The 20,582-nt window shown below is 39.5% G+C and overlaps 1 protein-coding gene across 5 annotated transcripts in view; it reads right to left on the reverse strand.

The window, feature by feature from the left end:
- The window catches only part of TTC17 (tetratricopeptide repeat domain 17), a 96,266-nt gene that overhangs the window by 12,730 nt on the left and 62,954 nt on the right, over positions 1 to 20,582 (reverse strand). For all 5 annotated transcript variants that reach the window (XM_033119570.1, XM_033119572.1, XM_033119569.1 and 2 more), the window contains 5 exons: positions 12,842 to 13,101; positions 12,209 to 12,362; positions 5,638 to 5,758; positions 3,524 to 3,683; positions 2,527 to 2,610 (listed from right to left, as the gene is read on the reverse strand). In XM_033119570.1, the coding sequence (XP_032975461.1) occupies positions 2,527 to 2,610; positions 3,524 to 3,683; positions 5,638 to 5,758; positions 12,209 to 12,362; positions 12,842 to 13,101 (779 nt within the window). The remainder of the gene's footprint in view (positions 1 to 2,526; positions 2,611 to 3,523; positions 3,684 to 5,637; positions 5,759 to 12,208; positions 12,363 to 12,841; positions 13,102 to 20,582) is intronic.

Genomic DNA, 20,582 nt, shown 5'->3' on the forward strand with positions numbered 1-20,582 from the left:
TTCCTGCTTTCAAGTTTATACTTTCTAAGAGTGTAGCTATACCATTGTTGCATGGTATATTATTTTCCATCTTTGTAATTTAAACCCTCTGTGCCCTAATATTTAAAGTGTTTCTCTTATAACTAGCATACAGTTGGATTAAAAAAAAATCTATTCCATACTACATGCTTAAATTATGTAATCTTTTTGTACTTAACTACTGATATACTTGGGTTTATATCTATTATTTGTGTTCTATTTTTATGTGCCTTTACATTTCTTGGCTTTCTATGGATTAATCAAATGATTTACATTATTCCACTTTCCTTCTATTAAACTACAATTTTAAAACCATTTTTAGTAGTTAGCTTAGACCTCAAAACATGCATTCTTACTTATTACAGTCCAATGCGAATTATTACTTTTACTACTTGGTTGATACCAATTAAACTTTAGGACTTTTAAACTCCACTTATTTTCTCCCCATCATTTATGTTACTGTTACTATGAATTTTGGTGTATATAAAACTGAAGCTCCACAAGGTACTACAGTTATTACTTTGCACAGTTTCTGTTCATTTCTATTTTTCTGTTCAGTGTTCTTTATTCCCTCTTACGTGTTCATATTTCTATCTGGGACCATTTTCTCAAAGAATTCCCTTTAATTATTATTTCAATGCAGGCCTAGTGGTGCCAAATTCTCTGAATTTTTGTTTGTTTGAAGACATCTTTATTTCACTTTAATATTTGAGGGCTATTTTTGCTGGTATAGAATTTGAGGGTTATAGTTTTCTTCTTCAGCTTTAAAGATGTTGTTACATTGGCTTCTGGTTTCCATCATTTCTGCTGAGAGCCGCATTGCTCCTTTGAAGGGAACTATGGTAGATTAAAGATGTGCCCACATTCTCTGTCACTACTAGCAGGTGGAGGACATTTCCCCTGCCCTTGATTTTGAACAGATGTGGGCACTTGCTTGGACAGAAGTGGTGCTGCTCCAGTTCCGTGCATAGGCTCTAGGTCTGGAGGCTTCTGCTTTCACCCTCGCAGAGCCCTGAGCCACCATGTGAAAAGGTCCAGCTACTCTGCTGGAGAGATTACATGGAGAGTGAACATTTTCAGCTGTGCCCCAGTGATTCTGGCCACTCTAGCTGAGGCACCAGAAATGTGAGTAGAGCCTTCTTTTTGGCCAGCCCCAAACAAGTGTCCACATGTCTGCAGTTGCATGAATGACACCGGTGAGACCGGAAGAAATGCCCAGCTGAGTCCAACTCAGATTGCAGAACCTTGAGCAATAATAATAGAAATAATAGCTTTGTTTTGAGTGAGTAAATTTTGAGGTGCTTTGTTAGGCAGAAATAGATAACTGAAATAGTATTTGGTATCAAGATGGAAAGTTGCCATGATAGAAACTTAAAACATATGGCATCAGTTTTGGGAAGGGCTGGATGAGCAGCAATGAGACTATTAACGGAGGCTGGCAGGGCACTGAGGAAATTGCTGTTGGAGGCTGCAGAAGAGGCACTGTTATCTCTTGCAAAACAAATGGTAAGGCTGTAAAGTGGAATATAAACAAAGTATCGAACAAAGGTATGGACCTGGCTAGGAACACTTCCTAGAAGAATGCTGAAAATGACGAATGGTTTTTTAAATATCACGTATAAGGTATTAAAAGAAAGAAAAGAACTAAACAAGGAACTGTGTAGTTTTTGAACAGAATTTAGAGAAAATGCTTTCAAGCTTGGACTTACAGCGTTAGAAAATGAAACTTTCTCAATTGCTAGAAATATCCCCTACTCTGAAATTGGGGGAACTGGTGACAATATTTCAGAATATCTCAGATAGATTTCAGAACTGATGTGGAACAGTGATTGCTATGTGCTTTCCATGTCTTCTTTTAAACTGATTATCTTATCCCTCCCGTCCTGTCATGTCATATTGGAAGTTGAGCTGACTCTCTTTAGGACTATGTTATGTTACCTCTTCAATTTTATGTAGTAATAAAGTAGAGAGAAACTTAACCGCAAAGTAATTAATCAAAAAACCCCCGCTCTACATAAGTATCACATAGAGGTAGAAGAGTAGTCTTAGAGACTCTCAGTTACATTTTCTGTAGTCTGTATGAAGATGCAGTTTTTGCAAATATTGTTTCATGATTTCAAGAGAAAAAGATATTTAAAGACGTAGTTCCCACCCACAATCTGAAATACCAAATACTCTTCACCACTAGAAGAATACCCGACTTATTTCAGGTACCTAGATTCCATGTTCCCAGTACCACCACCTACATATACCCATACTGAGTGAGGACGAGAAAACGGATTAGTTTTCATCAAAGAAGGTAAGTAAAGCAGCAAAAATACTAACCAACTGATGGAAAAGGTAATGGAAAAGTGACTGAAACATTCTGTGTGGGGTTATTTCAAGTTATCCCGTTAGTTACCAAATGCTAAGTAACTATCAGAAGTGGTTAGAGCCACTTAGTGGCAAATAATCTGGAAAAGTTAGAAGAGTGGCACTAGTTTCCAGCTTCACTACAGGATAACTTACCTTTTCCAAAACTTTGGCAATTCGGGTGCCAATTTGCTCAAGTGACTGTTGAGGATATTGGTCTTTGCCGAGATTTTGCAATACCTGGTGTAGGAAGATGGTAGATTAGAGCAATGAAAACGAGGCAGGATCTAGATGACACTGCTGATGCTGAGCTGGGCACTATACCTCACAAGCAAATCACCTCTCTGGGGAACACGCTGAGGTCCTGTTGGTAAGGCATTTTGTGGAAGACACATTTAAGGCCATTATACCATCCCTTTAGTCCTCTCGCAGTTAACAAAAATTATAGACATGGAAAACACATTCATTATAGGAAATAGAATAAAGAAAGAAAATAAAAGCCATTTATAATCCTGTCACCCAGACACAACTACTATTAATATCTTTCTATATATCTATCTTTTTTCTATGTATACACATATTACTTTTCTCACAGAATACAGGATCACACTGTATACTGTCACCTACATTTTCACATAATATATTCCAAACATTTCTTCATGCCGGAAAGTGTATTTCTACTACATCTTTCTTGACGGCTCCACTGTATACTAGTATCTTACATCTACACCGACATTTGTTTAACAAACCCCCTATTGCTAGACATTTGTGGCATGTTTTCCCAATTCTTCTTGCTATATTCTTGATATTCTTGGTATGTATGCTGGGTCTGCCCTCTTTCCATTCCTACTTTAGATGCCAACAGGAAAATTAACTGCCCCAAATATTTCTTGCAAGAGCCTCTGTCTGGCAAGCAGAACACTACCCACCTAGAGGAGTGAATCAGAATGAAAATTTCCTGTTCATACAAAGAAGCATAAGCTTAGTCTCAGGGCCTGAAAGAAGTTAGGTTTAGCCTAGAGCCACCTAGATGACAGCCAACCAAAAATAAAGGCAAAAAAATATGGCCTGACCACTGTGCATTCTACTATTAACGGCACCCTAACTGTGGGGTTAAAAACTACAGACAGGCTGAGTAAAGCGGGGCACGCACCTCTGTTAGCTGACTCTCGCCTGTGTAGTGCAGGCTGGCTCGGTTGGAAACCCCATGCAAGTGGTCCAGGGTGTGCATGCTCGTGGGGAGATTACCGTTGCAGAGAGGCTCCATCGCAGGCTGCTGGATTGGAGTGGCAAAGTCTATGTGTTCTGTGATGCTGAAAGACGGAGATGACCACATGAGCCAGGGAAACTCTGAGTGGGTGGCGACAGAGTACTGATAATCAGCCGGTGATGGCGTCACTATGTTATTAGGATTGTCTGCAAGCACAGAATCTCAGACCTCAGAAGCGATTTGGTCTGAACTCTCATGTTACAGGTGCGAGGACTCCGGGGCCTGGCAATGACTATTTGTTGAATGTGTGAATCAAGATTACACCCCAGGTCAAAGCAGCAGTGTTGGGCTCTGTGTCTGGAACTCCATGACTCTCCCCATCTACACAAGCTACCTCCTTTCTATGCACTATGATGTCTGATTGGCTCACTGCTTCTGGCCACTTTTTCTTACTGAGGAGGTTTTAAACCAGGTGGGTTTTCTTTTTGGACTTCTTTTTCCAGGGTATAGATAGCGATACATTCCCACAATTGGCTCCTATCTTTTACTTTCATTTTATGCACAGAAACACATTTGCTCCCACAGAAAAAGCCACCTGAAGTTTAGATAGTAAATTTTATACAGAAACAGCTGTTCATTGTATCTATATATAAGATGTAAGAATTTCCCTTACATCTTACATGTAGATACAATGGTCCCAATGGTCATTTTCCTGCTATATACAGGCTAAGTCTTATACACTATCATATATACTGACACGGCAAACTGGCATTGCCCAATTTATTGCCAGGGCTATAATAATTAACAAAACATGCCCAGTCCCTGCTATTAAGGGATTGAATTATTAACTTATACAAGATAAAAACATGGTACAATGTCAGTACACTGCAGGAACAGAGCGTGAAGGGCTTTATGGATCATTGTACATAGTAGTGAGAAGTTTTACAGCATTTTAAGAATTATTTGATTATGTTTGAGGAAGAATTCTGAGTACCATGGAGAGAATGAACTGAATAGAACGAAGAGCGAACAAAGAAGAGGACCAGCTAGGAGGCTTCTGAATGAATCTAAGTACAGACGATGGTGATCTGGTTTAAGGAGGCAGCAATGGAGATGGAAAAAAGTAGATGGTTTTGCAAAATACTAAGAGGGTAAGTGTGACAGGAACGGTAAGTGTAACAGACTGGATTCAAGGGGTAAGTGAGAGGGATTGTTAAAGATGACTCCCAGGCTTCTGGGCTCAGCACTGCTGGAGCTATTGACTAAGAATAATAAATAGAAAACAAAACCAAAACCCAAAAATAAACACAAAACAAAAAAAAAACCAGTGGTTTTTGGAAGGAGAGTGGGCAAGAAAATGATGAGTTTAGTTTTCCTGAATGTGGGATGCCTGAGAGATACAGGCAGAGGGGCCAGGTAGATAATTGGACAGAAGAGATGGGTTCAGGAATTTGAAGAAAGCTTGGTCTGGAGATTCAAATTTGGGAATTGTCAATACGTCAATGGTGACCAAAGTTCTGGGAGTAGATCAGCCTGACTAGGAGTGATTATAAAATAAGACTTGAGGGTAAATCTTGGGGAACTCCAGCACTAAAAGGGTAGAAAAGGGGCCAACAAAAGAGAATGAGTGTCCAAGGAGGAAAAAGCAGTTCTCAGAGAGGTGACCTGGCTCGGCCTGTGCTTTGAAAGCTCTGTAAATCCGAATTTGCTCTTGCTCCCTTTGCCAGCACTCGAAGTCAGTGAGAGACCACAGGTTTTATGCTTCTAAACAGAGGGATCCAGTCTTAGATTCAAACTAAGTAAATGATCCATGACTCTGGACAGCTGACCAAGTGGCTGAAGGCACTGAGAAGGGGGCACAGGCGTTGTTCAGTGCAATGGTCTGAGTTCATCTGTGGGCTGTGGTCACCAATGGTTATCCTCGGACCCGCCAACCCTAAAAAGGACGAGTCTCCTAATAGCTGCTGACAGGAAAGGCATCCCTGAAGTCAGCAGAGGCCCAGTGTGGTCACCAGGACACAGATGCCATCAAGGAGGGAGAGGTTTAAGATACTCACTCAATATTTTTTGAAGAAACTGCAAGCCAGGTACTCACGATGGCAGTCAGCTCTACCCAGCGGAGTTTGACGCACTCGTCTGGGCTGGGCCATCCCAGACTCTGGTAGTCACGCTTTTTCCCTGGAACAAAAGTATGTCATCAGTTGACAGAACTGCAAAGGAACAGTGACTTCTGCTCTGGTGACTGCTTCACCTAGATTGGTGTATTTAAGGGTGTTAATCATTCTTCTCGTCTTCAGAAGTTCTACCATATCGAGAACTAATTAAAATCTTGTCATTCATAGCAACCGGAATAAAGATCGTCTTTGAGTAAAGCCTTGTTCTCAAAGACAGATGATGAAATAAAAATGAATGAGTCCTTCGCTGGATTTAAGACTGATCAACATGAGATAAAGGTTAAGGTATTCTTCAATGTTAACATTTCTACCAAACAGAATTTTCACCCCTCTGCATTTTGATTTTATAAAGGCAGCTCTAATTTAGGAGAAACGTATCTCCAACGCAGGGTTTCTCAGCCTGGCACTACTGACACGGTGGGCTGGCTAATTCTGTGTTGTGGGGCTGTCCTGTGCACCGCCGGATGTTTAGCTGCATTCCTGACTTCTGCCCACTAGATGCCAGTAGCACCCCTTCCCCAGGTGTGCCAAACAAAAAACGCCTGCAGACATTGCCAGTGTCCCCTGGTGGAGGCAAAATCAGTCCTGACAGAGAACCACGACTACAAAGAAAAGCTGCGGGGTGGGGAGTAATGACGATAATGAAAGGTCATCATTTATTTCTAGTCCTGTGTATTCAGGTCCTGTGCTAAGTGCTTTACATTCATAACCTCATGAGGCAGGTTTTAATCCTCATTTCTCAGGTGAGGAAATGGAGACTCAGATCGAGTGACTCGCTCAAGGTCACCTGGCTAGCAGGTGGCAGAGCTGGGATCGGGCCTGTTGACTGACATGCATGGCTCCAATCACCATGCTACTTAAAGCGAAATAGGGCTTTTAGAGCTCTGTTTATTGATACCCTTCACAGGTACTACCTTTTGGGTGTAGGCCCTTCATTTGATTGAGTCCTCAAGAAAAGAGCAGAAGCAAGTCTTGTCTGGGAGCGGTTCTTCTGAAGGAATTACAATCGAATGGACAGGAAGGAGAACTTTGGTTCAGCATAGCTCTTTTTGTACTATAGGAATTTACCAAAATTCACCAAACAGAAAATTGTTTGAGGTAAAGGCAGGGCTTTAGACTTTAATAAAATAGATGGTAGGAAGAGTTTCAAATGAACCCTGTTTAAATAAATAACTTCAAGAATTAAACCGTAAGTTTTACAATAAAGCTTATTTTTCTTTTATGCTTAAGAAACTCACTTGAAAAATAGTGAGCATCTACCATAAGGGACTGGAGGCTGTATTAAGACACTATGGACGCAGAGAGAAATAATAGGAGCGCCTGACCTTGAGCTCACAGTCTAATGAGGAATGTTAAGCATAAATAAGTCATTAGAATACAACAGGATAAGTGCTAGTGTGAAGGTATAGAATAACTGAACAGAGGATGGAGCTACTTCTGCCTGAAAGTACCAAGGAGGAGATGGCACTGGATTTGAAGTTTAAGGATGAGCAATATTTTAGCTCCTCGGAGGTGGCATGAGGGAATTCTGGGCAGAGGGAATAGTGTGTGCAAAGGCAAGGAGGTGATGTAAGAGCAAGGTTGGTTCAGAGAATGGTGCTGAAGGGCAGAGAGAGGCTGAACGATAAAGGGTCTTGTACACCACACTAGGAAGTTTGGACTTTAATGTGCTTGAGAACTTTGTCAGGATTTATCATGAAACTTATCGCTTGGAGTGGACAGAATCCATATTTACGTGAAAGTTGGGACACTGTACCTCTCCATTCTTCTCTCATCTCTTCCATGCTTTAGAACGCTTCACTTCAGGGACAGGCAGTAGTTCCATGTTCTCACTTGAAGTATAGTCAGTGCCCTACCTGGGCCCATCTACTTGAATCCAATTAAAACTGCTTAAGTGCTCTCCTATCTTCTCAATCATACTGAGCTTTACTTTACACTTTTACAAGAAATGTTTGGTTTGTAAAAGTAATATAGGCTTATTATAAAGTATTTAGAAAATGGAAAAGCATCAGAAAAAAATAAAAAATCACCTATATCCCTATCAGCACTCAGTGATGATCACTTAGAACATTGGCGCATATTCCTTCTACACTTGGGTTCCTATGTGATTGTTTACTTTCGTATATTTCATCAAATTTAAGATGTAATAAACTTTAAGGTGCAAGCAATTATGATTTCTGCCAATTATTATTTAAAATACCATCAATTTTAAGATGAATCTCAATTGCAGAGATACTGAAATGTGAAACAAAATGTAGTCAAAATACAGTATATTTATTACTTTATAAAAATAGATCTATTCTCTATAAACAGGCACAGCTCGGAGAGACTGTAGGTTTCGTTCCAGACCACCACAGTAATGCAAATGCTGCAATAAAGTGAATCACACAATTTTTTTTTGTTTCCCAGTGCACATAAAAGTTAGGTTTACGTTACACTGTAGTTTATTAAATGTATAGTTAAAGCAGTGGCATTATGTCTAAAAACCCACATACATACCTCAATTAAAAAATGCTTTATTGCCAAAAAATGCTAACCATCATCTGAGCCTTCAGCAGGTCATAACCTTTTTTGCTGGTGGAAGGTCTTGCCTCGATGTTGATGGCTGCTGACTTATCAGGGTGGTGGTTGCTGAAGTTTGGGGTGGCCGTGGCAACTTAAAAAATTAAGACAACAATGAAGTTTTGCCACATTGATTGACTCTTCCTTTCATGAACAATTTCTCTGCAGCATGTGATGCTGTTTGACAGCATTTTATCTACAGTAGAACTTCTTTCAAAACTGGAGTCAGTCCTCTCGAACCCTGCTGCTGCTTTCTCAACTAAGTTTATGTAATATTCTAAATCCTTTGTGGTCATTTCAACAATCTTCACAGCATTTTCACCAGGAGTAGATTACATCTCAAGAAACCATGTTCTTTGCTCATCTTTAAGAAGCAACTCCTCATCCATTAAAGTTTTATCATGAGATTGCAGCAATTCAGTCTCTACTTCAGGCTCTACTTCTAATTCTAGTTTTCTTCCTATTTCCACCACAGCTGCAGTTAGTTCCTCCACTGAAGTTCCTCCTCCCTCAAAGTCATCGATGAGGGTTGGAATCAACTTCTTCCACACTTGTTAATGTTGATATTTTTACCTCTTCCCAAGAATTATGAAGGTTCTTAATGGTATCTAGAATGGTGAATCTTTTCCAGAGGTTTTCAATTTACTTTGCCCAGATCCATCAGAATAATCACTGTCTATGGCAGTTGTAGCCTTACAAAATGTATTTCTTAAATAAGATGTGAAAGTTGAAATTACTCCTTGATTCATGGGCTGCAGAATAGATGCTGTGTTAGCATGTGTGAAAAAAAAAACATTAATCTTGTATGTCTCCATCAAAATTCTTTGGTGACTACGTGCATTGTCAATGAGAAGTAAGAATTTTAAAAGCAGCAGGTCTCAGCAGTGGACTTAATTCAGTAAATCATGTTGTAAACCGATGTGTTGTTATCCAGGTTTTCTTGTTCCATTTATAGAGCACAGGATAAGTAGATTTAGCATAATTCTTAAGGGCCCTAGGATTTTTGGAGTGGTAAATGAGCATTGGCTTCAACTGAAAATCACCAGTTGCATTAGCTCCTAATAGGAGAGTCAGCCTGTTCTTTAAAGCTTTGAAGCCAGGCTTTGACTTCTCTTTAGCTATTGAAGTCCTAGATGGCATCTTCTTCCCATAGAAGGCTGTTTCATCTACATTGAAAATCTGTTGTTGGGTGTAGCCACCTCCATTACTATCTTAGCTGGAGCTTCTAGACAACTTGCTGCAGCTTCTCCCTTAGCACTGGCTGCTTCACCTTGTACTTTTATGTTATGGAGATGAATTCTTTCCTTAAACCTCATGAACTAGCCTCTGTTAGCTTCCAATTCTCCTTCTGCAGCCTCCTCACCTCTCTCAGCCTTCATAGAATTGAAGCGAGTTAGGGCCTTGCTCTGGATTAGATTTTGGATTAAGGGAATGTTGTGGCTGTTTTGATTCTATCCAGACCACTGAAACTTTCTCCATATCAGGAATAAGGCTGCTTCGCTTTCTTATCATTCCTGTGTTCACTGAAGTAGCATTTTTAATTTCCTTCAAGAATTTTTCCTTTGCATCAACAATCTGTTTAGTGTAAGAGGCCTAGCTTTTGGCCTATCTTGGCTTTCCACATGTCTTCCTCACTAAACTTAATCAATTCTAGCTTTTGATTTAAAGTGAGAGGCATAGGGCTCTTCCTTTCCCTTGAACACTTAGAGGCCACTGTAGGGTTATTAATTTACCTAATTTCATATCGTTGTGTTTCAGGGAATAGAGAGGCCTGAGGCGAGGGAGAGGAAGAGGGAGAGAGATGGGGAAACGAACGACCAGGTGGTGGAGCAGTCAGAACACACACAACATTTATTGGTTAAGTTTGCCATCTTATTTGGGGGCTCATGTCACCCTCCCCGCAGCAATTACAATAGCAACATCAAAGATCACTGATCACAGATCGCCATAACAAATATAATAATGATGAAAAGTTGGAAACAGAGAGAATTACCAAAATGTGACACAGAGACAAAGTGAGCAAATGCTGTTGGAAAAATGGCGCCGGTACACTTGCTCAATGCAGGGTTGCCACAAACCTTCAATTTGTAAAAAAAACCACAGTATCTGCAAAGTGCAATAAAGTGAAGCACAATAAAAAAGAAGTATGCCTGTATAATGTTTTGTAAATTGCTTTGTTTACTTACAAATTTACAAACATCTTGTCTGCGCAGTACAGTTGTAATTTATTTAGGCAATTACCAACATTTAGGTTGTTTACAAATTTTTATTATAAGCAAGCCTGTGATCAATAACTTTCTACTTCTATCTTTGGTTTGGAAGATGATTTACTTGGGGTAAATTACTAGAAGTAGAATTATTGGTATATATTTTAATTTTCTGATATATCTACTCAAACTATCCCCAAATGCGTAATTCATTTTATTAAGTCTCATGGTTTATTGAACATTTAAAGACAATTTGATAAGCAAAAATGGTACATCACTGTTTATGTTTGCATTTTGTTGCTAGTGATGGCTGAACATGTTTAGCCTCACGTTTATTGGCCATTTGTTTGTGTGTATGTGTGTGTGTATGTATTTGGTGAACTGCCGCTGTACTTGTATATATTTTATTGAAATGCTGCATTTTTCTTATTGATTTGTAGGTGCTCTTTAAAATGATATTGATATCCTTTGTTTATCATATAGTCTGTAAATATATACAGATATTCTGCAAAAAATACTTTGTGTTAGTCCTTTGTCTTTCTATTTTGTGGTATTTTCTGGTGCTACAATTATTTTTTTTCTCTCTCAGATTTAGAAAGTCCCTTTCCCCCTTAAATATATATAAATAACCATCTAAATTTTCTTTTTTATGATTGTATTACATTTACTATTTAATCCATTGCAGTGTTCATTTCCATAATGGTGTTTTACAGTTTGAACAGTTTTTTCTTTGCTACAGAAGACAGACCTAACAGAGGAAGTTTCTTTTGTGACCTGTTAACACATGCTATGTTCCTTAAACAGTAAAGCTACTTCATGCTTTTAGCTCCAGTCATGACAAAATGTCCTTTTTGGTGTCCTTACTGTTTTTCACAAGTCACAGTTCATTCTGGGATTTAGCTATTTGATTGTGTGCCCTCTGCTTTGAGCTTTGGTAAGTACTCATACCAAATTAAATAAGACACATTTTCAGGAAGGGACCTTGAGTTTTTGAAGTCCAAGATGGTAAAAATATCTTTTTTTTTCTAAAGACTTTTTGAGAAGAAATTCTACCACCACTGTTTCATTGATGGAAAAGAAAGTCAACTGGACCTATAGCAATGGCCTGAACCTGGAGTCCAGAGATGGACTTTGGAACAGCTGTGAACCCTGAAAGCACATGTCAAATTTTGATGTATATGCATTCTTTCTGTGGAGTAGTTCTAAAGCATGTTTTCAATAACTAAAGAGACATCAGACACACAAGATATTACTAGATAGTTAATATGTATTGAGCCCTATGTACCCAGTTCATTTAAAGCAGTTTACATGTATAAACTCATATAAACTCATAACCACTGTATAAGATAGATGCAGTTATTCCATTTTATAAATAAGGAAAACGAGGCATAGGGAACTAAATGGCAAAACTGGTGTTTGAACCCAGGGAGCCTGTTTCAAACCCACAGTTTTAAACGTTAACCTAGACTTTTAAGTTAAGAAACAATAGGATAATAAGAATATGAGCCAAATAGCCAATGGTAAAAAAGTGAAGTAATTATCAAACATTTTATACCAAAGACTGGCTTCTTGTTCACTTAGCCCAAATGAACAGAAACACAAGTCACAAACACATCCTTTGTGAGAACGGAGACAGTGTAAACTGAAAGAATAACCTGGCATATTCTTAAAACATTCGAATTTACCTTGTGGCCCAGGAGATGCCACCTTTGGGCCAGTGATCTCCAGGTTTGCTTGGTAACGATGTGCATTTTCTGCTTGATTTGATTCTATCTTTTTCCCAGGAGGTTTTTTATGATCTCCTTTGGGTTTCTTTACACGTTTGACCTGGAATGTGATCTGGGAAATGGAAACATGTTAGGGACAAGTGAGACCAATTATCAAATCTGTCAACGGCTGTGGAAATTGGTGGCTTTAAGAATAACCAGTCCTGTGCTAAGGTTAAGTTCTGTCCTTCAGTTTAATTCTTAAGGGTCTAAATGAAAAAATGTTTAGTGAAATAAACATAATAACCTAGCCCTGAAGAGTGTATAGAGGAAACTGAAAATTAAGATGTCTCAAGTGGGCCGTTCCAAATCTCCAGGTTTTGAGTGTGGCTTCACACCTATCCCATTTCCTCTGCTTCCCAGAAGAGCTGGCAATACAGAAGGAACATGAAATGCTTCCTGCAGTCCAATTCCAACATGAAGGCTGACTGGAGTATGACGTAAAGTAATGCCACATACCCAGCAGAAACATTCCACTTTGTAAACTAAGAAACCCCTACCCCTGCAAGACCTGGGCTACAATTTCCTAAGAATTACATTGGCAACTCTTACCCACTCTGTTGCTTCGTCATCTTCACTTCTGCAGTCTCCATAGCAAGAGCTTTTGGCCACTCCATCTTGGGGACCTTTCTTCAGTACCCGTATTCCCTGCAAGTCCAGACGCCGCCCTTTCATCTCTAGTGCTCCCCCAAAGCCATCCAGAGGCCATGCCTGTTGAAATTCATCCACCAAAGCCAAGATCTCTTCTGACATTTTTGTTTCATCTGAATTCTCCATCTCATCAGAACCATTGCTTTCCTCAACCACTGTACCTGAAATTCAAGTGCCAGCATGTTATTAAAAATTATTCTTATTTTTTTTTTTTATGGCTGAGCGACATTCCACTGTATATGTGTACCACATTTTCTTTATCCAATCGTCTATTGGTGGGCACTTAGGTTGCTTCCATATCTTGGCTACTTTAGCGCTGCAGTAAACATAAAGGTGCATATAGATACAGAGAACAAACTGATGGTTGCCAGACAGGAAGCGGGGATGAGGGACTGGGTGAAAAAGGTGAAGGGGTTATGAAGTGCAAATTGGTAGTTACAAATAGTCATGGGATTTAAAGCACAGCATAGTTAATCATATGGTAATAACTATGACAGTGCCAGGTGGGTACTAGACTAACTGGGGAGGATCACTTAGTAAATTATATAAATATGTCTCACTACTATGTTGTACACCTGAAACCAATATAAAATAATGAGTGTCAACTGTAATTGAAAAAATTTAAAAAAAAGTTTTACCTTTAACTGTAGATCAAATTTTGGGGAAAGATTTTTTTTCTCTAGTTACCGCCCCCACCCCAAAGGAAATTGCATAGTATTCATGCAAGCATTTGAGTGACTCCAATGTTGCTTTTTGAGAAAAGCTTTGGCTCTGCTTAGAGGCACTTCTCTAGCCCACTTTCATAAAAATACCATTCAGCATCTTTGAAAGTCATAATAAAATATCATCTTTGTCAAGTGGCTTTTGTCAAAAGCCTGGCTGAAAACAATGGCAGCAGTTAGATAGCAGGTAATCATCCAACCCTAGTGAGCATGAAGATGGCTATTTTATACATGTACTTGTTTGAAAGGAAGACCAACTTGCTCTAGATACAGGACATAGATGGCAAAGATGAAGTTTATCATGATATGTTACTTATTTAATATGTGGGATTATTCAAGCTTTATTCAAATAGCACATGAAATATCAGAGCTGCATGACCATATAGTTTGATTGCTTTAAGTGAACAACGATTTGTTTAATGGGAAATTATCCTAATTCCACATGACGGCTCCCATTTTCACTAATGGCTGATATAAGAAATGGCAATATACTAGTATAATCTTTTTCCTAAAATGGTTATCAAGATATTTTTTGTTATATTGCTCAAGTTTCTTATGTAAAGACTCCCATGGATGTTTCTCAGAACAACGGCCTAGTAAAAATTCTCTCTTCTGGGGCGGCCAGATGGCTCAGTTGGTTAGAGCACGAGCTCCGATTTGATTCCCACCATGAGCCAGTGAGCTGTGCCCTCCACAACTAGATTGAAGACAACGAGCTGCTGCTGAGCTTCCGGAGGGGCAGCTGGATGACTCAGTTGGTTACAGCAGGAGCTCTCAACAACAAAGTTGCTGGTTCAATTCCCCATGGGATGGTGGGCTGCGCCCCCTGCAACTAAAGATTGAAAACAGCGACTGGATTTGGAGCTGAGCTGCACCCTCCACAACTAGACTGAAGGACGACTTGGAGCTGATGGAACCTGGAGAAACTGTTCCCCAATAAAATTAAAAAAGTATCTCCCTCCTGAGAAGTATGTTTCCATCATTATGCGCTAATGGTTACACAGCCCTACAAGTTCCCTCTATGCGTAGGTAACTAGGACACTTAGGGAAAAATTAGCCTGAGTTTCTTAATACAGTGCTTTCCTTTTTTTTTTTTTAAATCTTTATTACTTAACTTTTTATTAAAGTTTGAATTGATGGTTGAATCTCATATTGTATGTTCCACGAAAGTTATCTCCAAACCTTTTTGGAAGTAGATGGGGTACAAAAACAAGTAACAAAATGGAATGCCTTCATTTGTAATAGGTACCCAGTGGACAACCTGAGAGCTTCAGGTTGATTGCTCACAAAATGTCACTCTACGTCACCCTGGTTAAGTTATCCCCATAATCTTCAATTGGTAATTCTGGCTTGTTCCGTGATTCAGAACATGGCATAACAAAGGCTAATACTAAGGTCAGGAATCTCATATCCTTATCGACTAGACCTACAGCCATAGTGGTAACCCAGTTTGGAAATGCACAGTAGTAGTCTCTGAGGAGGCTGGGTGTGAGAAAGATGGCGCACTACCACGGCTAAAAGTAACTGAAAGCTTTGAGCCCTACGCACAGAGGATTCACACGAAAGATGCTCTGGTGGCATCGCTATCTCCCATCCCTCATTCTATTCCAGAAAATGGGAAGGTCTTTTGTCAAGCCCCGAGTACCAACAGAAATCTGTTACTCTTTCTTGAAAAAGCTGCAGGGCTCTTCTATTTGTGATAAATGACTACAAAATGTACCACTGTCCTTTCAAGTAAGTTTCTTTTTGATTTTCTGAACCAATCTGTTTCTATTGCTTATTATTAATAACAAACAAGCATCAAGTAAAATAGGGGTTTGCAAACGCTGTTCAGACAAAAATAGCTGGTTACTTGCTTATATTAATTATGTGGCCAGTAACACAAATGTATGGTTGACAAAAGGTTTAATTTTCAGTTTCTATCTTGTCTGTTACTATCTTCTGAATGTCCAACATTGTACCTGGCACACAGAAGGCACAGAATGAATTAATGAGAGCTCAGAAATAATTTGGTTTGTGAGGGTCTTGAGAATCTGCTACTCCTATGTTTGCCTTGTCCTGCTGGCAATTCGAGACTTTCTGAAACTCTAAGGTTGGCCTTGCCACGTGTTAAGGTACTGTCAACCCAGCAGAATGGTCAGCGTCAGAAAGGCAGGCCTGTCTTTTAGCATAGTGACTGGCACACTACGTCATTCACAAATTTCTCAGTCGCTAACCCTGGAGAGAAGCTCTAGGGACCCCACACAGCAATTTAATTGGAAGAACTGCCTGGCACCTCACTTGTAGCAACACTGTTGTCCCTACTGTTCCCCAGGTTATTTTAGCTGCCTCTCCTTCCTTCTCCCATGGACACCACTGGATTCCTTGCACCTGGTTCCTGAGACACGAAAAGTTTTTTTTTTTTTTTTTGACAGAATTGGCCACAGCCAAGAATATGGGCTTAAAGAAAAGTGGCTTTTGGCCAAAGGGAGATTGCAGGTAACTAATTCACCAGTGTATAGTGAGAACTGTTTATGGATACATTTTGGAAGCCTTAGTTCCTTTCAGTAACTGCTACTATTTAGAAAGCATTCATGTTGTTGAACTGCAAAGAGTCCCCAAAGGTTAATGCTTCCCTGTGTCCTGACCATTGGGTGATATAAGAGTACTAAAAAGTTCTTAGAGAAAGGGGTTTTCCTTGATGGAATCAATATTCAAATCCAGAGAGACCACGGAACTTGCTGCAGGCTTCTGCTGCTGACAGCCATTAGGTCTTTTAAAAGGCTGTTGGGGTTAGGATGACAGCAATCCCCACAAAACCACTAAATAAAGGTGAGGAACAGGGATATCATAAATGTGCTATAAGAAGACAAACAAACCAGTCTTTACTTGTTTAGAGCCTACTACGTGCCCATCTACATGCTATAAGCCACACAGGCAGAACAACAAGAATATGAACCTCAGGAATCTGACCCTGAGCAATCACGTTAATTTATAATCAAGTTGAAGACACAAAACTATAAGCATTCAACAGTGAGAAAACGAGTCCATTTAAATATTTTTTTTCTAGAGAAAATATATTTGAGTGTAGTCACAAAATGCTTCCTAAAGAAAGACAGGCTACGTGAGGCAGGATTCAGACAGAATTGAGGGCTGGGGACGGTACTCCCAGTGTGACGACACTAAAAAAGCAGGTAGGCACATGCTCACACAGCCACATACGTACATACTGATACAGGCATGAGGAAGGTATGTGTGAAGGCACTACTAAATTCAAATTAACTAGAAAAAAATAGAGAGAGAGATGACATCAGCAAATAAGATACTTAGGGAAAGTGGGTGACACTGCGAATGTCTGGGCAAGTCAGGAAGCATATTCATTGCAAAGGGAGCCTCTTGTTTGTTAAGCAGAATAACAAGACAGCCATAATATTTATGAAGATTAGAACAGTAAATCAGTTGTTGTATTTGGGAGTGGGGGGCGGGGTGGAGAGGACAGCGGATAGAGACCAACGAGACAGGTATTTCAATAATCTATATAAGAGTTATATAAAGGGGGGCTGACTTAGGGTGAGGGCAAAGGGAATTTTTAAAAAGGGAGGGGAAAGAGGTATGTAACGAAATTTCAGTGGACAAAAACTGATGGAATTTGGTGATTAAATGGATCTAATGGCCACGAATAAGGTAAGTTTAAAGATGATTTCAAGATTTTAAAGCCTAAGATGAAACAGTGGGCTTTTTACTATATGACTGTTGTTTTGGAATCTGTGAATATGAAAACAGAAAGCTATTTACAAAGACAATGGAGTTAGGAAAGGGTGCTAGGATAAAGCGATGGGATTTCAGACGCTTATTCATGAATTCATTTCAGCATTTGTATTCCGAGACTTCCGAGGTCTCGAAATACAACAGGCCATGGAGCTTACAGTCTAGGCTACAATGCATGGAGGAACACATCTCCAGACATTCAATAAGCAGTTGGAAATACAGAACTCAGGTTTGGTGAGTGGTCTGGACTGCAGAAGGATCTTAAATTGTGCCTGAAGCAAGAAGAAAAAGTAAATATTAGGCTTGCTGCTTGTGGGACCGATGGTATGATGTAAACGGAAAACACAGAGACTGAGACCCACATCTCTGTTCTTTAATCTTCTTTAACATATGAAGAAACTGAGCATCTATAGTGAGGCTGATATGAGTTCATGGTTTTTCACATGAATGAATCCTATCCCAGGGTTCTGGAAAAACCTACAGTTGAGTCTGAGCCATGTCAGGTAATCTGCCAAGAATCACAGGGAGAAGTACTGAGAGACAGAGCGAAGTGAGTGTTTTACTGATTAAAAAAGAAAAAGCTGGGGGGCAGGGTGCAAAGGAAATTGAAAAAAGAAAAGAGAAAAAAGAAGTTCAGTACCATCTTGCAATGTTCCAGACACACCTGGAGATGCATAGTTGTAAGTCTGGGCACCTCAGTTTAAGAGATTTTCAAAGCAGAGGACGTTCATCGAAAAGTAAGTTGGCCAAAGTACTCAAAACCATGTTAAATGAAGATGGTTGAAGAAACCAGGGGTGACCCCATGGGCAGGAAGAGTAGCTCATCTACTGCACACAAAAAAATCAGGCTTAAAAAATATTTTGCTAGAATGATTTTGTAGAATTCCAGAGAGATTACTAGAAGTCCTAAAGGAAGCAAAAACATTGGGGGCGGGGGTGGGTAGGAACAGTAATAATCAGCAAATATCTAAGGCAGTGTGATTATTTATGAGAGACAAGACTGACTTTGTTATCCTCAGAGGGCAGGACTAGAAACAAGAAGTCATACTTGAGCTAAATATTAGGAAACTTTTGAATGGTTGGAAAATGGAACGGGCTACCCAGGGAGAGACAGACATCTGATGGTTGGAGCAGAAGCGGAAGCCAGGCCATGACTTGGGGACACTCCTGAGAGGGAGCAGAGCATCAGAAGGCGACTGAGAGCGGGTGACTATGTCTGATAAGAAGCAGTATTAATCATCTTGGAAGAGAGATTCTGAGAAGAGTTTTAGGGAACAGAGGATGAAAAGATGAGTGCTACATTCAAAACAAAGCAGTGGGACAATCAACAGGGGTAAAGATCATACATTCAAAGAGATGATCAACAAAAGGAAGTCCTGCCTTTGAAATGTGACTCGAAACATCTCTTCCACAAAGTCTCACATGATTAATGTCAACAGGTTTGAGGACCAGACTGTGGTTTCGGAAAGCAAGCAGACACATTCTACCTTTACGAATGGTACCACAGAGGAATATGCTCCTTTGTCTCACAGAACAGAAAGAGTATACTATGGAATTAGACAAATTTGGTTTCAAATTAGGACTCCACCATCATAGGACCTTGGGCAATTCTGTCTTGAGTTCTAGTGTCTTCTTTACAAGGCAGTGATCTGTTTTTGAAGTCAGAGTGTAAAGCTTATCAACTTGCTTAAGAATTAATGCATGAACAATGGCATAAAATGTCACGCCAGCAATGAGAAAGCTCAAAGGTTTAGATTAAATCATTCAGACTAAGGTAGGCAGGGAAATAATTCACTTCTGAGAAGAAAACACTTATGAGTTTTCATTTGCACCAGTGGTGCTTTTCCTCCTTTTAGATAGGCCAGCATCGGAAAAGAAAACAGAGAATTACAATAAATTCTCTAGAAAAGCCAATGGGGACTCTTTCCTGTAACAACTCGTGCAAATATGGCGGGGCTCCCTTTGAGGGAGACGAACAGATGTTTACTGAGCAGGTACTATGTGTGTACGGGCTTGTAAGGACTTTGGCTCATAAGGAGCCTCTAAGTCTGGATGCAGCAGAACCATGCCTGTATTTGTAGACGTGAACAATTAACTGAGTTCCAACTGTGTACCAGACACTAAAATAAGTGTTACCCCAAGTTATTTCATTGAAGTACTCAAAACCACTCTCAGATTTTTTTTTGATTATTTTTAAATTAATGAGGTAAGAAAAGCTCAGCAAGATTAAGTAACTTGCACAAGATTTAACAACTAGTATGTGGTGGAGCCAGGACACAATCACAAAATCTCTGACTAGAAAACCTCTGCTCTTCCTTCCATATGTACAGTCTACCGGGGAGGAGTTTTGTATGAGATGATGTATTAAAGCAGTGGTTTTCAAGCGTTAATCAGAGACACAATTTTCACCCATCCTTAACAAAACGAGAAAGGAAAAAAAAGACATGTATATAAAGTTATCTCTTACACACACACACACACACACACACACACACACACACCCAGATACACATTTCTTGGTGTAAATTTGCCAACTATCCGGCTTTGAGAAAGACTGACCTTTATTCTAGGATTGTCTTTGTACATTTTTGACATTAACATGTTCTTTGCTTTATAAAATGGTGATAGCAGATGCTAGTTTTCTTTAAAAATGACCTTACCAATTAAAAAAATAAAATTCTAACCCATCAAATTCCTATTTCTGAGAACCACAGGCAAAAGGATACAGTCAGAAGGCCTGAGGATACTTTGAATCATGCCACCTACTGAAGATCTTAGGCAATGTACCTAGCTTCCCTGAGTTTCAATTTTCCTGCTATAACATAGGCTTAGTAATGAAATTCACAAGGTTAGTACATAATTCAGGATACTTTGTGAATTGTAAGTACCAAAACAAGGTAGTGATTGTCATAATAGTTTATGGTGACTAGAGAAGACTTAACTATTTATAGGTTTAAAATTTTCCTCCAAAACTATAGTTTTCAAAAATTCTATAATGTCTAAGTTTGGCTTTTATTATAACACACTATTTGTATTAAAAAATGACGTTTTCCTGACTCTGGTAACTGCACTGTAGGAAGCCTGCTGGTAGGAACACGCTAGCTCACACCACGACTGCAGTCCTCATGGACTTGTCAGCGTCCGGGGAAATTTCAGAAGGTACTCCCAGAATT

The sequence above is a fragment of the Rhinolophus ferrumequinum genome, chromosome 11, assembly GCF_004115265.2.
Source record: "Rhinolophus ferrumequinum isolate MPI-CBG mRhiFer1 chromosome 11, mRhiFer1_v1.p, whole genome shotgun sequence".
NCBI lineage: Eukaryota > Metazoa > Chordata > Mammalia > Chiroptera > Rhinolophidae > Rhinolophus > Rhinolophus ferrumequinum.